Raw genomic sequence first — 19,883 nt, forward strand, 5'->3', positions numbered from 1 at the left:
CTTATATTATTAAATTTTATTTCTAAAAATTACTATAAACATATGATTTTAAAGAAATTGCTTTCTGACTTATCTATGTATAAACCTAGGTGCAATGTTAATCTAGCAGAAATGCCTCATCAATCAAATGAAATTTCCAAACACCATGACCTAATAAAAAGAGGCAAGATACCTTCAGAAACTGACTGATGCTCAGTTTGGTACAAGAAAACACAACATTTACTCTGGAATATTTCCAATCAAGAAACATTTTTTAAAAGCATGGATCCTGTCAAGAATGATAGGAAGTCAACTGAATCACACTGACTGAGCGTGGGGCGACTGAGGATAAAATGAATAATGACTGCGAAGGATTAAAACGTGCAGCGTTGTGTGAGATACTTTCGCTTCCTTTTGTGAAACTCATCATTTTCAGGAAACCCTTGGAAATGGCCGTGCGTTATGGAGTATGAGGCACAAGACACTTCCTGCCGGAAGTGCCGGGACATGGCTCTCAGTGTTCGTCTCCGCAGGAGAGGAATTTCCCGGGCTTTACAGGCGCTCAAAGGAGCCTCTTTCCCCCTTCTTTCCTTGAGATAGGGAGAAATGAAGCACAAGCAGGCAAGAAAGGGTTAGAAAACGTAACCAAAATGAACTTATAATACTACAATCATATCACGTCTAAAAGGTACCATATGACTTATAATTGGATGTAGAAATACACAGCCTCATATTGGAGCACTCTTGCTTAAGACTTTACATTTCTTTCTTGTCCAGCCTTTAGCGCTCAAGATCAATTTATAGGACATATGAGAGAATTAAGATTTCTCCTGTGGAAGGAATCAGGCAGGGCACGACCTATCGTCTTAATAAGTTAGGAGAAAAGAAGTGGGTAAGGGCTGTTATGGAATAAAGACGATTTAAGAGACACCATTGTGAAATGCAACGCTTAAAGTTTCTTTTGGTTCTGAAACAAATAAGCATAATTCAGATATGGGAAACTTTAAATATGAACAGGGTATCATATGATATGAAAACTTGTTTGCTATTTATTTGTTAATGTTATCATGATTAAGTACGAAATTAAAACTTACTGAATAGACATGGATATTGATGGATTTAAGCTATCCGGGATTAAAGACTTTTAAAATCTAGGCTCTGCTATAACATATTTACGAAAAAAAAGGAAAAGTTAGGTGTAGATTGCTATTGTGTCAACTAGGCTAAACAGCCCCCCCCCCCCGTTGAATTTCCTGCAGAATTTTGTGTTAAGATGAACCAAAGTACTCAATATTTTTGAGATATGTTAAGCAGAAGACAAGCAGGGTCGCATTCTGTGTGTTTAGAAGGTCATTGTCCTGCCTCATGTATGAAGGACTGTCCTGCACTGATCTCGTGGCTCACGTTGTTGGCACAGCACAGCAGCTGAGCCGACTGCAACTCCAGCACCTGCCAGATTTCCCTTCAGTGTCTCTCCTTTCTGACTCAGGTGTAAAGATAGCGTCATGATGAAGGGTCCTGGTTACTTCTGTAGGTCACTCCCATCCCTGTCGCTGTAGGCGGAGGCTTGGAGGTCATCCGACTGATCTAGGTTCTACTTTGTTCTGATTCGTTTCAATGCGGCTTCTCCAGCTCCAGATTTCCTTTCTCCTTCTCCTTCCCATTCATTTCTCCCTCCAAAGTGCTGCTGCTTCTGCCTTCAGGCCCCAGCACCAACCGCAGGAGGAAAAACCTCTTAGTGTTTTAGCAATCTTATAAGGTCAAATGCATCAAGCCTTCCCCGTTTCATCTATTTGATCTAGGTGAGGGATTCGGTGTCTGACTGACACACTGGTCGAGGATGGTTGCGTGGGGATTAACTGTCTTAATTAAATTTATAGCATATATTCTAAATTTAGATTAAAATATATTTCACATATATAATTTGAACTTAACATTTTTGTTTATAATCGACTCATTGAAATAATATTGTGTATAATGAAGTTATCGAATAGATACAATATGCTATATAATTATATATAGTTATAACAATATGCTATAATTAATCTTCATTGTCCATCTCTCTGTTTGCTTTTTAAAAATCATTTGATTGGGGGCTCATACAGTTCTTGTCACAATCCATCCATCCATCCACTGTGTCAAGCACATTTGTACATTTGTTGCCATCATTATTCTCAAAACATTTGCCTGCTACTTGAGCCCTTAATATCGGCTGCTCATTTTCCCCCCTCTCTTCCTCCCCACGCCCCCCTCCCTCTTGCCAGCTCTTGTTTTATTAGAATTTTTACCCTGGCTCTTCTTAAGCCATATCAGTTAGCAGATGCGCTTCAATTGTCCTCTAGCGTAAGTAACCTTAAAGAGCTAATATCGTCTCAAACATAAGAACACTGGGAGCACGGGGCAGCATCAGGTGTGTTTCCTCTTCCGTGGTGCACACCATGGCTTTGAGCTGGAACGGAACTAATGGCCCCTCACCAGCACTTTACAGGGAAGAGTAAAGAGAAGATGTCTGGAAATGAGCATCTCTTCCAGTATTACTGAGGAAGAAGCACTATTTTTCAATATCTAATTTAAAACCACAAATTATTGCAATTATAGCAACGTGACATATCAAATACTAAACTAGCACCTCTTGCCTTGAACTGAAACACCATTACGAAGATACAGCTAGTCTCTCTACACTATTCAAGAGATAGTAATAAGCCTTATCATCCCAGTGAGCATACCTTTTGCAAACTTTTATTGGCAGGATGTAAATTCAAAGAGAATAAAAACGGTGTCAAACATTTCTTAAATACTTGGATGTGTAAGTTACTTTCTATGTATCAATATAAGCTTTACTTTCTATTTCGTTACAATTTAGAACAATAAACATACACATATATTGATGTGATTAAAAAACATTTGATGATAGGAGACTAAAAGACTTGCTATCATAATAATAAAAAATAAAGATGGAAGCTATGAATTACTAAATTCCGAGGAGAGTGCTGAAAACAAATGGCCAGGCTTTGAGATATTTTTTGGGTGTTATTTCAAAATGGGCCCCAAACGATTGAAAGTACCATGTTTTGATGAAGGCACTGAATATCATTATGAATGTGCAGGTGCACAGTTTTGTCTATTTCTTAAATATCTGTCAAGGAATCCCTGGTGGCGTAGTGGCTAGGCGCTGGGCTGCAATCTCATGGTTGGCAGTTTGAAACCACAAGTAGCTCCTCGGGAGAGAGGCTGGGCGTTTGCTCCTGTCCACAGTCACGGTCTCAGAAATCACAGAAGGATATGTGAGTTAGCGCTGATTCGATGGCAATGATTTTGGCTCCAAAAAGAACAAGCCTCGCCAATTGCATTTATTCAACCAAAATTCTGAATGTAAGAAACTCATTAATTCTGTGGAGACCGCCCTTGCTTTCTTTATGTAAGTACTGATACAAATTCAGGTTTTGCTTTGTTTTTCAGTCTTTTCATCCCGCCTGTGCCCTTGCCTCCTCTCTCTGAGTGGGGAGGAATGAAGGGAAGGAATGTGCCTGAAATTCTTTGTGACACATTTAAAGCTCCAGGGAATTCCATTTACCCCGAAGAGAAAGACGAAGCAATTTCACAGTACTTCAAGCAAGAATTGGCATGTACCTCATATTAAATGATGCATAATCATTGTTAAGATTTCCCCCCTAACTTGATTAAAATTCACAAAAGGAAGCAAAAGTGATCACACACCCAACTTCAAATTAGAGAAAACCTACTCATTTTAATTATAATTTTAAAATTATATTTTATCAGATCTAGATTACTTATATGTATTTTGAAGTAGGATCCCTCACATAGCAAAATAAGAGCCAACTAGAAAGCAAACTCATGCATGACAGCACTATGCCAATCATGTAATTCTTAAGCTAGTGCTCATATATCACAGTCACATCAACATTCTCAAAACCAAACCCACTGTGTACTTAATAAGTACTGCATTGAAGAGACCTTTGGCTAATTTCACATCGAGCGCTACTATCTGTGAGGTACACCAGAAACATACAAACACATTGATTAGTTCCTAATTTAGTTATTATTTATTGCACTTTTCAAAATTCACACATTAATTTAGATCCAAATATTTAGAACTGAGTATTTTTTGGCAAGAGGCAAGTATTGATTGTTTCATGAGTCCTGATGAAAACATGAGCTTGGATTTTATAGCCACTGCCAAGATTGCCTGGGAAGATTTGATGACTAAGTGATTGTAGGTTAATATTTATAGCAGTTTCCATTTATGAAGCACTGCCATATGTTGGAGTTAAATGATTCTGAAAATTGAAAAAATAATTATCTAACATATATTAGATCCTTTGCTCTGCCATTGCTGCTTTAAATTAAACTATAATGAACTCAAGTGAGCGCCGATGTGTGTCACCTGAAGCAGGTGGGAATCAATACACACAGTAGTGAGAAGATGCTCAGAACCTCCCTCACCCTTCCGTGGAGCACCACCCTTCGGTGGGGCAAGTCATTTGGAGGTAGATGCCATGAAATCAAAGTTTAGATGCCAATGGGGCTCTGGCGAATTCCATTTTGTAGTGTCTTTGGAGAAGCAGTGGTGCCTCGTGGGGTTTCCTACTAAAGGAAAGGAAAACAGTCTCTGATCTCAGGCAGGAAGTAGAAAAGAGCCGTTAATGAATTAACAGCAAATCTTACTTATTTATTCAAATGGGCATCTATTAATGAGCAAGCGCTATATTGTTTGGAGTCCGGGTAGCATTAGACTGCTCACAGCAAGGGGAGTAGTTCAGAGCCACCAGTGAGCGGAGCGAGAAAGACTAGGCTCTCTGCTTCCCTAAAGAGTTCCACCTTCCCACGCCCTCTGTAGCCCGTATGTGCTGGAAGCGAGTTTATGGCAGTGGACAATGAGGGACAGGTCACTAAAGGACTGCAAGAGCATCGGAAAACCAGTCTACATGGAATCCTATGGAGCCAGGCTCCGAAGCAAACTCAGTGTCCTGTAATTGATCCTGACTCACAGTGAACTTACAGAGCCCAAGGCAGAACTGTGCCCTTGGGTTTCTAGACTGTCACTGGTAACAAGAACAGAAAGCCTATTCATTCTCCCATGGAGAGTGACTGGTGAATAGCCGGCTGGTGGTTTCAGAGTAGACAGACCTGTGGTCAGCAGCGCAAAGTGTCAACACTGCATACAGGGCTGGTATATTGGAGTATGCACTCAACTGTTGACCCCAAGGTCAGCAGGTCCAACCCAATAGCCACTCCATGAGCGAACGATGAGGCTGTCTATGCCCACAAAGATATAGAGTCTTGGAAACCCAAAGGGGAACTTTTGCCCTATCGGGTTGCTATAAATCAGAATTAAAAAGAGAGAGAGAAGAGAAATAAAGTATTTTAGTTGCTCTGTGCAATATTTTTCCCACTGTAGCATAACTGAATAGGATGCTTGAAAGAAGTAGCAATCTACCTGGGGACCACTAGACTATGATAGATCATTCAGAATCAGTGCTATCGAAAGTCTGGTGGACTCGAACTGCTGACCTTCCAGTTAGTAGACCAATGTGTAACCACTGTACCACCAGGGCTTCTCAGAATATGACAGATAGAAAGGTAGGTAGGTATTTAGATAAAGATAATTTCTGTCCGGCACAGAGGGCTATTTTTCATCTAAAGGGAGGTGGTTCAAACTCTGTTGGCGATGCCGTAAGAGAAAGACCTGTGGATATACTTCTGTGGAGACGACAGGCAGGAGGCCCCTGGGGAGTGGTCCAGCTCTGGGAACACTTGAGGTCAAAGGGCTAGAGCGAGAGAGAGCAACAGATATGACCCTAGAGACAGATGCCATTTTTAAAGTAATTTTTTCATTTGACTGAAAACCAGAAGTTAGCCTCAAATCCATCAACTCTGACTTTGTGAAAATCCTTTGTTGGCTATGTTAGAGTCAGGCCATGTATGAGTCTGCAGTGTGTGAGTTGCATTTAAGCGGAAGGATAATTAAACTGATGTCTATTTCGTTGGACTTTATGGCTTAGCTCCTCAATTAAAACTAAGAAACAGAGAGAATGTGGAAATAGTCTCAATCCATTTTGAGCATAAAAATCACATTTGCAGCTTTCTTCCATTAAAAATAAAATGTACCAGTGCTAAAAAATGCCTTTAATGGTAATAGTATAATCTAATTCTTTACGTACAGTCCTTTAAAATTCTCAGTTACGAGCATAATATTCTGTTTTATCTCTTACCGCTAGGTTTAATCTGACTATTCAGACTACCATTTCTTGCTTATAGAGAAATCTCTGTGTCATAGTGGAATAGGGTGCAAAGAGTCCAGATGTGCTACAACAAAGTCAGGGAGATAAACGTCCCCTGAACCAGCGGTTCATAATATCACTGTCCTTGGAGAGATTGGGAGCTCCACGAACCCCCTGGAACAGAACATGTAAACATTACCCCCGAAATCTTCTTATATCATGTTTTTCTCTTTCCATCCTCATAAACATGCTATAATATTTCCCACTTTAACAATGCTAACGACAAGAATAACCACAAGCATCATGATTGTAGTCCCTCATTAAATAGAGCTCCATCTCTATCACTGGCTGGGCAGCAGACTACGTTCACTGCCTTCAAATTCTCTCTCCCCATTTTGTCCTGCCTTACTGGGACTCTACCGAGACTTGTCGAAATTCACTACTGCCATTACCGTACCTAGAGTTACTTCGTAGCTTTCATTTTACTTGGCCGATGGGCCACATTCTCAGTGCATTGCTTTATAGTCCTTGAAAGATGAAAGCCAGTCCTTGCCGTCAAGTGTGGTACCCTTCTCTGCTTCTCCAGCTCCCTCCGACATTCTCTTCCCAGTCTCCTTTGCTGGTTTTCATCATCTCCTAATGTATTTCCCTTTCCTTTAAATGGTGGCTGACTCCCTTGGTGATCCGTGTGTGCCATAGTTTTGAATGTGTTTAACCCTCCATGATGCTCTCAAGTTCCCATTCAGGATGTCACCTCGTTGAGATCAGATCGAGCTGTATATATAACGCTCTACATCTCTGAGAAGTGGAGGAGTCAACTCAAATGTGATGGGCTTAAACGTGAGCTACATAGCTCTTATTTTCTAGTCCTCTTCTTCTACTTTTTTTTGGCATTTATTTCCTGCTTTTCCACCCCTTGCCATTTCAGAGATGATATTTCTATTTGCTCACTTTCCCACACCAAAAAGTTAAAAGCATCCTGAATGCCTCATTTTCTCATAGTTGCAAAAACATTAAGCATATACTACTCTTTCTCTCATTATATATGTGAATATTAATATATGTTCCGCATCCATCCACATTTTCCTATCCCCGCCTTCGTATCCCCACCTTAAGATTAGCACCTTGGTAGAAAACACCATCATCTTTTCCCTGAACTATTTCAATAGGCTCTTTCCTCATTTCCCTGTTTCCACTCTGGACCCTCTTCAACTTTGAACATAGCAAAAGAAGTTACATAAATTAAGTCATTTCACTTCTCTGCTCAAAAACTTCCAATGGCTTCCCATCTCAATCAGAGTAAAAGCCCAATTTTGGAGTACTTAACCTTTAGATAATATAATAAGCTAATATAATTCTAATCTCTTAAAATATCAAAAGTACAAGAATATTTGAAAGCTAAAATGGTTTTTGAATTTGAGGAGAGCATAACTCTAAAATTTAATTATAAACTGATGAAAATCAGGTGTCACATATACCACATTTTATTTAGATCACTTCTTCAATCACATCTCGAGGAATATCCTTGGCCCTTCAGAGCAATTTTCATAAAATTAAAATGAACACTACAGCATTCTGGAACTACTTGATCTATATTGGCTTGCATTTTCCTTTATTATTTAAACTCTCATTTCACAAACTTTATATAGATTCCTAAGGGAGAATTATAGCAAAAACCAAACTCACTGCTATCAAGTCAATGCTTAATCATAGCCACACCCTGTGGGCTCCAGGCATTCTGTTTACATGAGTCGAGTCCAGTCTGTGTTCCATGGGGCTGCTAGGGCCTTGAGCTGCCAGTTTCACAGAGAGCAGCCTGGCATATGGATTTCAGTTTTGTCTATTTCCATTCATAGAACTTACTAGAAGGTCAAAATTTGTTTGTTTGTTTGTTTGTTTGTTTCAGTTCCTGGACTATCTACAGAAATATATGTAATTCGATCTAGTTTGAGCTTTATATGATCACTACCCTGACAATTCTAGATATTGTCCCCTTGTATTACCAATTACAATCAATGGACCTAACTTTAGCCACTCACCACCTGTCTGTCAATGTGTCGTACTGTTGTGGCTTTGCATGGTTATGACGTTGGAGAGGGACATCTTTTGTAGAGTGGAAGGGAGTCAAAACAAGAGGAAAGCCCTGGATGAAGGGAGTGGTGCAGTGGCTGCGTCAATGGCTCAAGCACAGGAGCAATTGTGCAGGTGGCACAGGACTGGGAAGCGTTCCATCCAGTTGTGCCCAGGGTGTCTATGGGTTGGATCCAACTTGATGACACCTGAGTATCATCATGAAGTGGCCACAGCTAGTGTATTCAAGCCAGAGAATCCGCTGTTTTTCTGATAGTTTGCAATGCCACTTTCCCCACAGTATTGGCTAGAATAATATGGGCTAACAATAATATCTTCAATTTTGGAACATCAAAAAAGCATACAATAATTACATGTCAATACAATATATGTAAATACAATAATATGTAAATCACATGCTGTGGATGACATGGCTCTAGTGTAATGAATTCTTTGTTCTCTGTATTGAACTCTTATCTAAAATATAATATACTCAATAGGAAGTCATGTCTTGGTAGCCCTGAAGTGTAAAAATGTTCAATACAATTTCTTTTAAATTAAATATGCATATAAAACTCCCTGCCTTACAGTCAATTCTGCCTCATAGTATCCATAAAAGATAGGCTAGAACAGCCATAGTGGATTTCTAAGACTGTAATTCGTTGAGGGAGTAGAATGTCTGATCTTTCTCCTGTAGAAGGCTGGGTGGTTTCAACTACAGACAAGTGCACAACAACCAGGCATACCGAATGTGTATATGGATCATGACAAAGTATATTCTCAATGTTTAAATTTCATAAAATTGGGTTAACCTGGTATATTTAAATTAATCAAACTGACTTGTCTATTGTGTCAAAACAACAAACCTAGAAAGAATATTTCTTTGTTTCCTTGGGAATGATGATAAAATATTTCTTCTGCTTTAAATTATTTTCAGCAAGCTCTATTGCCAAGATCGGCTCAGATCCTCTAAAACTTGTACATGACACTGTGGAGGAAACTACAGACTGGATCTATGGCTTCTTTTCTTTGTTGTCTGACATCATTTCATCTGATGGTGATGAAGAAGATGATACTGAGGATGGGGATGAGGACACTGATAAAGGTAAAATGCACATAGAATGACTTAACTGATAAAATAAATAACAAATATCTGTTAGAGTGACTGACTCATGTTTAAGCACATGGGCAGGGTGCTGAACTGAGTATATTGGTCTCTATCTTTTGCCTTATAGCTTATCTGCCGTTTGGCAACATCAAAATTTAATGCTAGAGTTAGCGTATCTTGTTGTGGAGTGGGCCTTATTACATATTATTATTAACCCACAGAAGACATTTATATTTAGAGCCTTTTGAGGAAAAAATATACTTTCTGAAGTTTAATTCTCTAGAAATATAAAATAACACCATAACAGTAATTACACATATATATTTATACATGCATAAATTGTATTCCAATTCAAATAACAGAAAGTGAGACTGCTACTATCACAATCACAATTAAAATTATTTAACTAAATGAAAGTATAGAATAAAATAATACATTTTAAATGTCACAAGAATTACACAACTGACCTATGGTTTTTTTATACCTATTAATGAATAGAAAGAAGTAATAAACCCAATTCACTGTCAATGAATGGATGTGAAAATTAAAAAGATATATATGTTGTGATTCTGTCTTCTAGAATACATATTTTACGATCAGTCTATCAGATATCATCTGCTCAGTGTGAGTACCAAGAAAGCTCTGAGCACTACAAACCCTTCTGTGATGGCTGAGTTTTTATTTGTTTGGCCTCACGTAAGAGGTCAAGATGAACAATAGAGAATGAAAGTGCAGATGATATATGACCCATAATGTAGACGTTGGACCATTGCCACACTTGCTGGCTCATAAAAGTGACATTATCTAAAATAGGAGTACATAAACAAAGTTCATATGTAAAATCTGGAATTTGGGAAGTAAAGTAATATGAAGACTAAGCTTGCCAAAACTAAAACTTTCAAAAAGGATACAGAAAATGGGAGAATAGAGATGTAATGTTATCTGATCGTGTTTGTTTTTTCTTTCTAATTTTCTGTTTTTACCTTGGTTTAGGAGAAATAGAAGAGCCTCCCTTGAAAAGAAAAGGTTAGTTGTTCTCATCTTTGAAGAAAAGTGTTTTTCTCTTATAATAATGTTAGTTTTCAGCATTATTCAAATGAATTACAATTGAGTAATGCCCTTATATTTAAAGCAGAGATTTTGCTTAATGATTAGATGAAAATATATTGTGAGGAGGGAAAACACACACATGCACACTTGGTCCTTCGGATGAACTTGATTTGGCCATTTTTCTTTGCTAGACCAACAGTCTATTCACTCAACTACCGATTTTCAATATCATGACTGGTGACTTTAGCTGTGTACCTCAGCAGATGAAATGCACAGATATAAATCACCTTTATCTGTTGAAAGAGATCATGGAGATTTCAAATGTCATCAAGTGGATCAAAACCAGGGGCCAATATGGAATAGACTATCAATTATTCATATGCACATACAAGTGGAAGCAGAAAAAGAATAAAACAATTCCAATGAGAACTAAAGTATAAACTAAAACATCCCATTTGAACATAGAAACACAGTGAACACAAATTACTGAAGATAAAAGAGTTGTAGGATGAGATCATGGACATCGTATGTGAAAAAAAGCACACATCTTTTTTAAATTAAAAAAAAAGGTCCAAATCTGCAGTTCTCAACCTGTGGGTCGCAACCCCTTTGGGCATCAAACAACCCTTTCACAGGGGTCACCCAATTCATAACAGTAGTAAAAGTACAGTTATAACATAGCAACGAAAATAATTTTATGGTTGGGGTCACCACCACATGAGGGACCGTATGAGAGGGTCGCGGCATGAGGAAGGTGGAGAATCACTAGTCTAAATAGATGTTAGAAGTGATGCAGAGATTTATTCTTGAACAGAGAGTAAGGTGAATGGAAGAAATGATTAAGTAAACCCCAAAACATTTAAAAAGGTAGCATGAGAAGAAAAAAAATTAAGTATTATAATGAAATGTACAAAGATCTGGCCTTCGAAAACCAAAGGGATTAGCAAATTTAGCATGTCGCAAACTGAAAGAAATGAAGGAAAAAATTCAAGCTGCAAGTGGCAATATTGAAGGATTATATGGGGAAAATATTGAACAACACAAAACAGCCAAAGATGGAACTAATACACAGTCATTGTACCAAAAAAATTAGTTGACTTTCAGCCATTTGAGTAGGTAACGTGATAAGCAAACAAACCCAACTGATGGTACCGAATAAAGAAGACCAAGCTGCACGGAAGGCATGGGTAGAAAGACAAGGCTCCTGGAATTGGTAGAGTACTGATCGATATGTTTTATTAAAAGAACACAATGCTGAATATACTCACTAATGTATGGAAAAAATTAGAAAACAACTACCTGGCCAAAGAACATGAAGAGATCCATATTTTCACCCATTTCAAAGAACATCAATTTAATAGAATACTATTAATAGCACATGCAAGTAAACTTATTCTAAAAAGATTTCCAAACATGTTTGTGGCAGTCCAATGACAAAGAAACTTAAAGCATTTAAGTTGGACGCAGAAAAGGTCCTGGACTGAAGGACATCAGTGCTGATGTCAGATAAAACTTAGTTCAAATCACAGAATACCAGAAAGATGTGTGTCTGTCTTTTGTTGACTAGTCAGAGACATTCAATTATGTTGGCTATACCTAATTATGAATAAAGCTTTGAATAATAGGAATTCGAGAACACTTGATTGTGCTCACGTGTAAACCTATACATAGACCAAGAGGCCAAAGGGATATCCTTTAAAACCAGGGAAGGTCTGTGCCAGTATTGTGAATCTTCCCCATAGTTTTTCAATTTGCACATAGAACAAGAAGGAGCCGCCGGGGTGCAGTGGTTATGCACGGGCCTGCAATCCAAATGGCTGGTAGTTTGAAATCACCACCAGCTCTGTGGGAGAAAGACTGGTATTTCTCATTCCATAAACAGCTACAATCTTGGAAAACCATAGGGGTTGGGGAGTCACTATGAATCAGCATTGACTAGATGGCAGTGAGTTTGTTTGTTTGGTTTTTAGCACGCTGGGTCAATAATCTAAGAATAAATATTCTAATAACTGGATAATAGGAAGATAACAGCCTTTGATATGTAGATGATAAACCTTGCTGTTGAAAGTGAAGGGGCCATGAAGGATTTATGGATGAAGATCAAAGACTACAGCCTTTGATATGGATCACACCTCAATATAAAGAAGGGAACCCCTCAAGAGTGGACCCCTAGTCATATCAAGATAAGCAAAGAATCTAGTCAACTTGGGAAGTATTTCAAGTATGGTAACTTGATTACAGCCAATGCCCTTGGAGCAACAATGGAGAAAATGAATATTTCTTTAAAGTAAAATAAATCACTTTGAAGACAAAAATGTATTTAATTCAAGTCATTGTATTTTCAGTCACCCCATATGCATTCAAAAGGTGGACAATAAATAAAGCTCATATATTAAAAAATCCTTCGTTAATGATCCATGTTGCCATATCACTTTGCTAATATGGAGAATAGAATATATTTAGGTGATTAAATCAATTTTGTTCCTACTTTCCTGTATATAATCCTTCAAGAGAGTATAGTACACTGTGTCTAAACACATAGTTTTAAAATGAGTCCCCTAGTGAGCATTACTGTTATTTATTGAAAAACCATTTTAAACAACCGTGAGAAAGGCAACCCAAGACTTATGAAACAATAGAGAAACAGCTTTATGGAAATTTTTAATTTATGCTAATCTATATGAGAAAAGTTAATTTAAAAATAATGCCAAAGGGAAAATTCAAGTCAAAAGAAAATAAGTTACACTTTATTCGATCCAAGATACACATTTTGGGAGAATATGATTTTCTGATATTCTTGTGGTATCAATTTATAAGTGTAAAAGCATTACCTATTTTCTTCATCTTTTCTAACTGAAATAAGCATATAAACCTGCTATTGATTCTAGATAATGACTAGTAGCTTTAAAATCTATGTTTGAGGAACTACTTTTCTGAGCTGTATTTGTAAAAACAAATAATCTTTGAACCAAGACGCAGTGACTGAAATCTATCTTGAGTTATTAGGTTCCTGAAATCATGCCTCAGGAAACCCTTACTCTCTCCCCAATATTTATAAATATATTAATCTGGATAGTCTTGTTGAATTTAGTTATGGCTAGGTTTATTTCTTTTCATGCTACATAAAGTATCATATATATATATTTTTCTAATGCATATCTTATCAATTCTTGGATTTTACCCCATGTGGTGAGGAGAGAGGTCAGCATCTGCTTAAGTAAAGCTGAACATTTGTGTTCTATTGTTTGTAAAGAAATTTTGAAAAGAAAATAAAACACTGTTTTTAAAAGATTAAGAATTTTTAAACATGACTAAGAAAATCCAATTTGTAGTACCTGGTGACTTTCTATTCTGCATCCACATGTCAAATCTTAAGAATACTAAATTCTGTCACCAGACACTCCCTGAGCAGGGATCAGGACACTGAAAACTTAAGTATAAACAACTTAAAATGTGATATTTTCCATTCTATTGTATCTTTAAATGATAACTATGAAAAACAATCTCCACTGTAAACCACATTTGTTAAAAAAAAAAACAAAACAAACCCTCTGCTTGTGAGTACAGTGAGTTGTCCCTTATTTGGGGGATCAATCCTTCCAAAGAGCACCGTCCACATCAGGGCACACATCCTGAGTATGAGGAGCTTCCTTTTCTGAGGAGGGCCAAGCATAGGTCGTTTTAAAGGAATCAAATCAGACCTTTCCTTAAACTAGTGATCTACCTAAGAGCACAGCTTGAGTTTGTAACAGGACTACTTACTGTTTCAAAAAAAGGGAAAACACCTTCACCATGGTAGTGGACCTTCCTGCCCTCGCTAATGCATATGTGTGCTCAAGGGAAGAGTTCCGTGTTGGCCGGAGGTGCTTTGTATTATTGTGAGATTTCCTGGAGTCGGAGAAATGGGAGGACAGAATGGCTAGAGCTGAGGCAAGTTCCACTGGATGACACTGAAGACGTGCCTTTTGAGGTAGAATCCCAGGTCAGCATAGCAAAAAGAACTTCAGGAGGCAATTCTTGAAGCTAAACATGGCTTTTAAAAATTTGATTGTAAACAAATTATTTTTCACTTTTCAAAATGAGTGTCTAGGGAGGTGTCATTGACTTTGAAGAAAGTTCAGTGAAACAACCAGATCCCTGGATGTTGGTGACATTGAACTTGGAAATATAACTAGGATGCTATCTAAAACAGCTAAGCTTTTCAAAATGCATCGAATAAGCCCATGGCCGTCACACTTGGTGACTTCTTTCAGATGAATTTTGTATTGTTCAGTAACAAATTTAAAATCCACCCTATCGAATTGAATCATAAGAGTTCATTGAATTGTAGTCAAACCTCTTATTTAATCTAATATATAATGCTGGCTGATTTCAACTTCCTATAGATAAAAATTAAATTATATACTGCTGTCGAATCAAGTCTCTCAGTTTGATTGCATGTGTAATATGTAAATATGTACTCACTTAATTATATATCACTATTATATCTATTTTATATCACCTACTAACAAAAAGTAAACTATATTAGATGTTGGATTCATATATATGTACATAGACACAGTATATATATCTACAATTTTTTTGCTTAATGTCTTATAAAATTATATGAAAATGGATGAGATTATTGAAGTTATTTCACTTATATTTGATTTTCATTTAATCACTTCTCAAAGTATAGCATTAGAGTTTCACATTCCCTGGTGATAACACATTGGGCTACAATCCGAGAGTTCAGCAGCTCACTATCACCAGCTGCTCTGAGGGAGAAGTGCAAGGATTCTACTTGTGAACAGTTACAGAAATTCACAGGGCAGTTCTGTCCTGTCTTACTGGGTCTCTATGGTCAGCATCCCTCTGTAGCAGTGAGAGATTTGGTTGGTTTGGTTTTATCACATATTGAAGGAATACCGAGATTTTGCCATACTTACAGGTTCAAAAACAGCTTAAAATTTATTTACATAATACATGACATAAACGTAAATAAAATAATTCACAACTGAATATTGACTTGCTTATATTTTATAATAAAGATAAGCTTATTATATTAAATCCATTCAATGTTTAAGTTTTTATGTATGTATTATAACCCATCTAACAAGTATTTATTATTACTTGCTGTTTTCTTCGTAGCTTCTTTAAATACAAACTAAAATTTAATTTAATTGTGCAATATATCTGTATATTTTTTAACAAACAATGTTTTATTTAGATGAGAGGCTTCAAAACAAGGTTTAGCCTTGCTGTTAGCTTATGTGGAAAACATTCCATAAATCAAGGAAGTAGCAGCTCTAAAATTTAGACAAAAGCTGCATAAAGCAAGAAGTAAAGTAACAGCAAATAAGATAAAATATTTTTATCCAATAAATAGTGAAAACAGCAATGGCTTCATGTTCTCAACCCTCTCTAAGTACACTAGTTACAAAGGGCAACCCTGATAAGAATCGCTACCACAACCAATGAGTTAGAATAGGGTCACTCAGAAGGTCTCATTTTTATTTTCAGATACATAAGAAATAAATGATTTTCAGAATTGAGTAATAACTTCTTTAGTAAATAATTTTGTTTATCCAGTCTTTCCACCACAAATTGAGGTAGCATTGATCAATTATTTGAGAACCTATTTAAAATAATTTTGTTGCTTTTCTTTGTGATTTTGATATAACTTTGACATTGAACAGCTTTCCCATAGTGAAAGTGTATACTATATATAGATATATACATGAAGTACACATATATAAACATGAGCACATATTTATATGCACAGACTCTCAGCATTTGTGTAAAAAATGCAAAAAAACAAAAAGGGATAATAATTTCATGAGCCCAATCTCTTTTTAGCTATAAATCCCTTTATCCATAGATGCATGAACTGTCTGTACCTATATCTCTTAGATTTCACTTTAAAATTTAGTTATTTATGTAATCAATAATGTTAACCTTTATATCCTTATAGTTACACAATAATATAAAATTATCATTGGAATATATACATATACATTTTTCAGAAATGTGTGATAGCATATTACAAGGGGAAAACAAATTCAACCACAGACATAGTTGTCTTATTCTTGTCTCATTCTCTGTATAGGAGCAGGCAGGTCTGGGGGTTTAAGCTGCTACTTGCATCCATAACAGGCCTGGAATTTTTCAAGGGAAAAAAAGAAAATATAAATTCAAAGAGAAGAGAAAAAAAGTAAAATTTCCAAATGTTAAGAAGAATTTGGTGATACATATATTTTAAACAGATGTTGAAAGATGTCAAAACATATTTAGAATTCATGAACCAGACATTTAAAGAAATATATATATTAACTTTGCAGATAATCTGTAAATGATGTTTGCAACTCTTAGAATTATGATGAGAAATTATAGAAGCTATTTTCAAAATGTGAAAGGAGACAATTTTCCAAAATCCTTTATTTTTTAATTTTATTTTTTTGAGATCATTTTATTGGGGGCTCTTACAGCTCATAACAATCAATTGCACGAACCATATTTGTACACATGTACATATTTGTATATAATGTGTACATTATTTTCTAAACATTTACTTTCTGTTTGAGCTCTTGTTATCAGCCCCTCTTTTTACCTTCCTTCCCCGCCTCCCACCCTCGTGACCTCTTGATAAATTATTAATTTCAAATCCTTTAAAGGAGTATATATTAAAAAAAGGATCATTTTAATAGGAAGTAAACATGCCCTTTCTGGCTACACTTTGGGTATTGTGTGAGAACAATGCAAGGAGACTTAAGATTTAAAATATTTTAAATAGCCACTGTGACAAGACACTGCTATATAATATCTTTTCTGGTGGTAAACTCAATCAACATATTTCATTCCCAATTAATCTGCTCAAGTGTTTCCTATGTGGCAAGCAATTCACTAGCTGAAAAAGAATATTTAAATGCTTACTTTCAACCTTACCAAGGTGATAAATGTTTGTTCGATAAGATAATAAATAAATGATTATACAGACCCTCTTATATGGTATTGCTAATTAGGTACATATTGTTCATACCCTAAATGAAGATCCATGTAATATAGTACTCTGTAATTGAAGTATTCACTATCATAACAAAGGTCATATTATCAAGATATATAGAAGAACTTGATCATGAAAGGTGCTTTTAGGAATGGTTCTGTTCACTTTGACCCAGACAGACCCCACACACCACATTATGACATGTTGCCCGGTTCAGCAGCATCCTCAAAATCATGGCTCCACTTGATATCATTGTTGCTGCCACTGTGTCGGTCCATCTTGTTATGTATCTTCCTCGGCTACACGTACGTAAATGAAGAAGGAAATCTGAACGTCAGACTTTGAGAATAATATGAGAATATGATGGCCTGTCTTCGTATAAGGTTATTACATAGCAAGACTTCCAAAAATTTGTGCAAAATTAGATTTTTTCCATAAATTTTATAGCCCCCTCATATAAGCTGAGGTAAAAGACAATGCAATCATGAACAATGATCATATTGTTGAAAATGAATGCAATATGCTTTTATAAGTACGAAAAACTAATTTTTATTCTCTAATTTCTCATAAACACCACAGGTTAAGGTTATAACAAGGTTTACACACAGACTCACACACGCACACACGCACACACAAACTCTCTCTCATACATATATGCACACACACAAAGAGAGAGAAATCAGTATTCTTAAAACAAATTTAGTATTATATCAATTTACCAAAAGTATCTTAGTATTCCTCTATTGCTTTTCAGCAATAAAATAGTTTTCCTTTCATAATTCTATTTAATTACATGTGATGCTGACTTTTCAGGCTAGGGTAGCGGTTGCAGAAGCAATAGTATTTTCAGCAGGTAGGTAGCTTTAATTTTTGTGTGACAACAGTACCACATAATGGAGATATTTATCTCCTTTTACAGGTCCGTGTTACTTAAACCCAGTCTACACTAAGTATATACAGAAGGCTCTCATTTATGTCATATTAGAACATTTACTTTTAGAAGAAAATATTCCACTAACAAGAAATCGCATTCCATAGTGACTTTTCCTGTCACTTAACATTAAGGTTGATAAAAATCATATCACTCTTGGAGAACTATGCCAACGCCGTTTGGGCGGGGGGGTGTCGGGGTGCTGGACGAGAAAGGCAGATCTATCATTAGTGCATTAGTGGCCTGTGTGTCACAAATTTATCTCCTGCTTTAGAGTAAAACAAACAACAAACTAGAAGCCCCTCTACTTTATATTTCACTTCCTTGCCTCCTAACTACTTGTCCTTGGAAAAAGAAACTGTGCTTACAGAGGAACGGGATCCAAATAGGCAGACCCGTCAGCTGCGAGAGTGGATCTGAGGCATGTCCATGACTTGGGAAGAGCCCACTTTCTACTCAGAGAAAAACAAATTTAATTCTCTTTGGTTATGTTTGAAAATTGCCCTGAAGCTCCTCCGGTTGGAAAGCACCTAGTAAATTTAAACTCGGTCCTTCCATTGTGTATTTTTCTTACTTTATCACATCCATAAAAGCTCTTTGCAAGCAGGATGAATAAGAAAGAGCCAGGAGATTTGAGCATCATAAATATTCATGGCTTTAGGATTAGGCCATTGAGAAGGTTGTAGGGCTTCATCAGGAGGGAGGGAGATGGGAAAGTTTGCACACTAGAGGCCTCACTGTATTTATCTTTGCTGGCAGTTTATACCAGGCTCAGAAAGATGGTGAATGGAAAGAGGCACACGAGAAAGATGATGAAACTTGTTAAAATGCATAGCCTTAGAAATACTGGTTGCTAAGTCCAAACCTAAAAACTAGTCCACTCAGACTTACAGGACAGGGTAGCATTACCCCTTAGGGTTTCCCAAGGCTGTAATCTTCACAAATACAGATCATTTGCAGACTGGCTGGTGGGTATGAACTGCCAACCTTTTGACCAGCAGTGGCTGCTACTTGAATATTGCAACACCCCGTGCTCCTTGGCTGCTAAGTAGACCTGGTACTGTTATTAAATGGGCTCATTTCTTTTTGGTCCTCTCCCCTGAACAAGCACTCTCACCGCACACACTCACATTATCGTCCTGCTGTACAAGAACCTCATCGTCTCCATCCATTCCAATATTCATTAGCCCTGTGACTACAGGAGGCAAACCCTGGAGAGTACACAATAGGTTGTGCTGGCTCAACATTGAGAAGACACGGGTATTTGACATAGGATCCAGGGTAACTTCTCAGGTAGCCGGAAGCACAGCAAATTCTGGACCATCTGAATATCAGGAACTTTAATGGAAAGAGTTTATCCAAACAAATAGGATCCTGGTGACACAAAGAAAAGGGGGGGGGGGGTGGGAATCAGAGCCTGAAGGAACAGACAAAAGGAAACAAAAGCTCTAGGGAAATAAACTATTTGAGGCATCTCTGGTAAGGTGCAAACATTTATTGTAGTTCTTGTTGGAACAAAGG

At 36.9% G+C, this 19,883-nt stretch overlaps 1 protein-coding gene across 1 annotated transcript in view; it reads left to right on the plus strand.

Annotated features, from left to right (window-relative positions):
- TRDN (triadin) overlaps positions 1-19,883 on the plus strand; it is a 179,541-nt gene that overhangs the window by 86,737 nt on the left and 72,921 nt on the right. The window contains exons 3-4 of the mRNA XM_075553734.1: positions 9,229-9,396; positions 10,393-10,425. Coding sequence (XP_075409849.1) covers positions 9,229-9,396; positions 10,393-10,425 — 201 coding nt within the window. The remainder of the gene's footprint in view (positions 1-9,228; positions 9,397-10,392; positions 10,426-19,883) is intronic.

The sequence above is a fragment of the Tenrec ecaudatus genome, chromosome 7 (genome assembly GCF_050624435.1).
Source record: "Tenrec ecaudatus isolate mTenEca1 chromosome 7, mTenEca1.hap1, whole genome shotgun sequence".
Classification (NCBI taxonomy): Eukaryota; Metazoa; Chordata; class Mammalia; order Afrosoricida; family Tenrecidae; genus Tenrec; species Tenrec ecaudatus.